The sequence below is a fragment of the Plasmodium inui genome (assembly GCF_000524495.1).
Source record: "Plasmodium inui San Antonio 1 unplaced genomic scaffold supercont1.2, whole genome shotgun sequence".
NCBI classification, from domain to species: domain Eukaryota; phylum Apicomplexa; class Aconoidasida; order Haemosporida; family Plasmodiidae; genus Plasmodium; species Plasmodium inui.
The window spans coordinates 431010-431619 of record NW_008481836.1 but is presented as its reverse complement, the minus strand read 5'-3'; the positions used below and the strand labels follow the sequence as shown (position 1 = coordinate 431619).

At 44.4% G+C, this 610-nt stretch overlaps 1 protein-coding gene across 1 annotated transcript in view; it reads right to left on the bottom strand.

The window, feature by feature from the left end:
- Positions 1–115: 115 nt before the first annotated feature.
- C922_00535 (hypothetical protein) overlaps positions 116–610 on the bottom strand; it is a gene marked incomplete at both ends in the record, with an annotated part of 4217 nt that continues 3722 nt past the window's right edge. Inside the window, one exon of the mRNA XM_008816151.1 lies at positions 116–608. Within this exon, the coding sequence (XP_008814373.1) occupies positions 116–608 (493 nt within the window). The remainder of the gene's footprint in view (positions 609–610) is intronic.

Here is a 610-nt window from a genome sequence, read left to right as displayed (position 1 = left end):
AGCACATATTTGTACGAAGCGGGGATGCCCAGGCATTTATAGGGGTTGCTGTTGCTGCTGCTCTTGCTGTTGGGGGAGAAAAAGCTTTCTCTCCACCTCTGATGGAAAAGAAAAATTAGTAGCCCCATGATCCATCGGACGAATCCAGGTCGCTCGAGTTGGAAGTGAATCCATAGATCTGGTTGTAAATTGGAACCTTACTCATCTTATCCAACCTGTTTGCAACCAAACTGTTGTAATTAATTTTCGTGCCATAAAAGTCGTTAAGAATGCATCTGAAGTAGCCAAATTTGTAGAAGTTGGGTTCGGACAGGGACCTTCGAAGGTACTTCTCACTGGAATTCGTGTCTGTCAGGGGTACTATCAGGCTCTTTTCCCGACATGGGTTATAATCTGTTTGGTTATTTGTGGTGCGATCGATGTGTGTGTTGTTCCTCTGGCTGATGACGGAGTGAACGTATCGGTTGCTCCTATACTCCGGGGTGAAGACGTTAAAACCTTCTGTAATTCCGCAAATAGAATCGCCCTTTGGTAAGGACTCAATAGGGGGTGTTACATAATGTTGATTAGGAACCGTATAGTTAGGGAAAATCATTTTTGGGGTGGATCT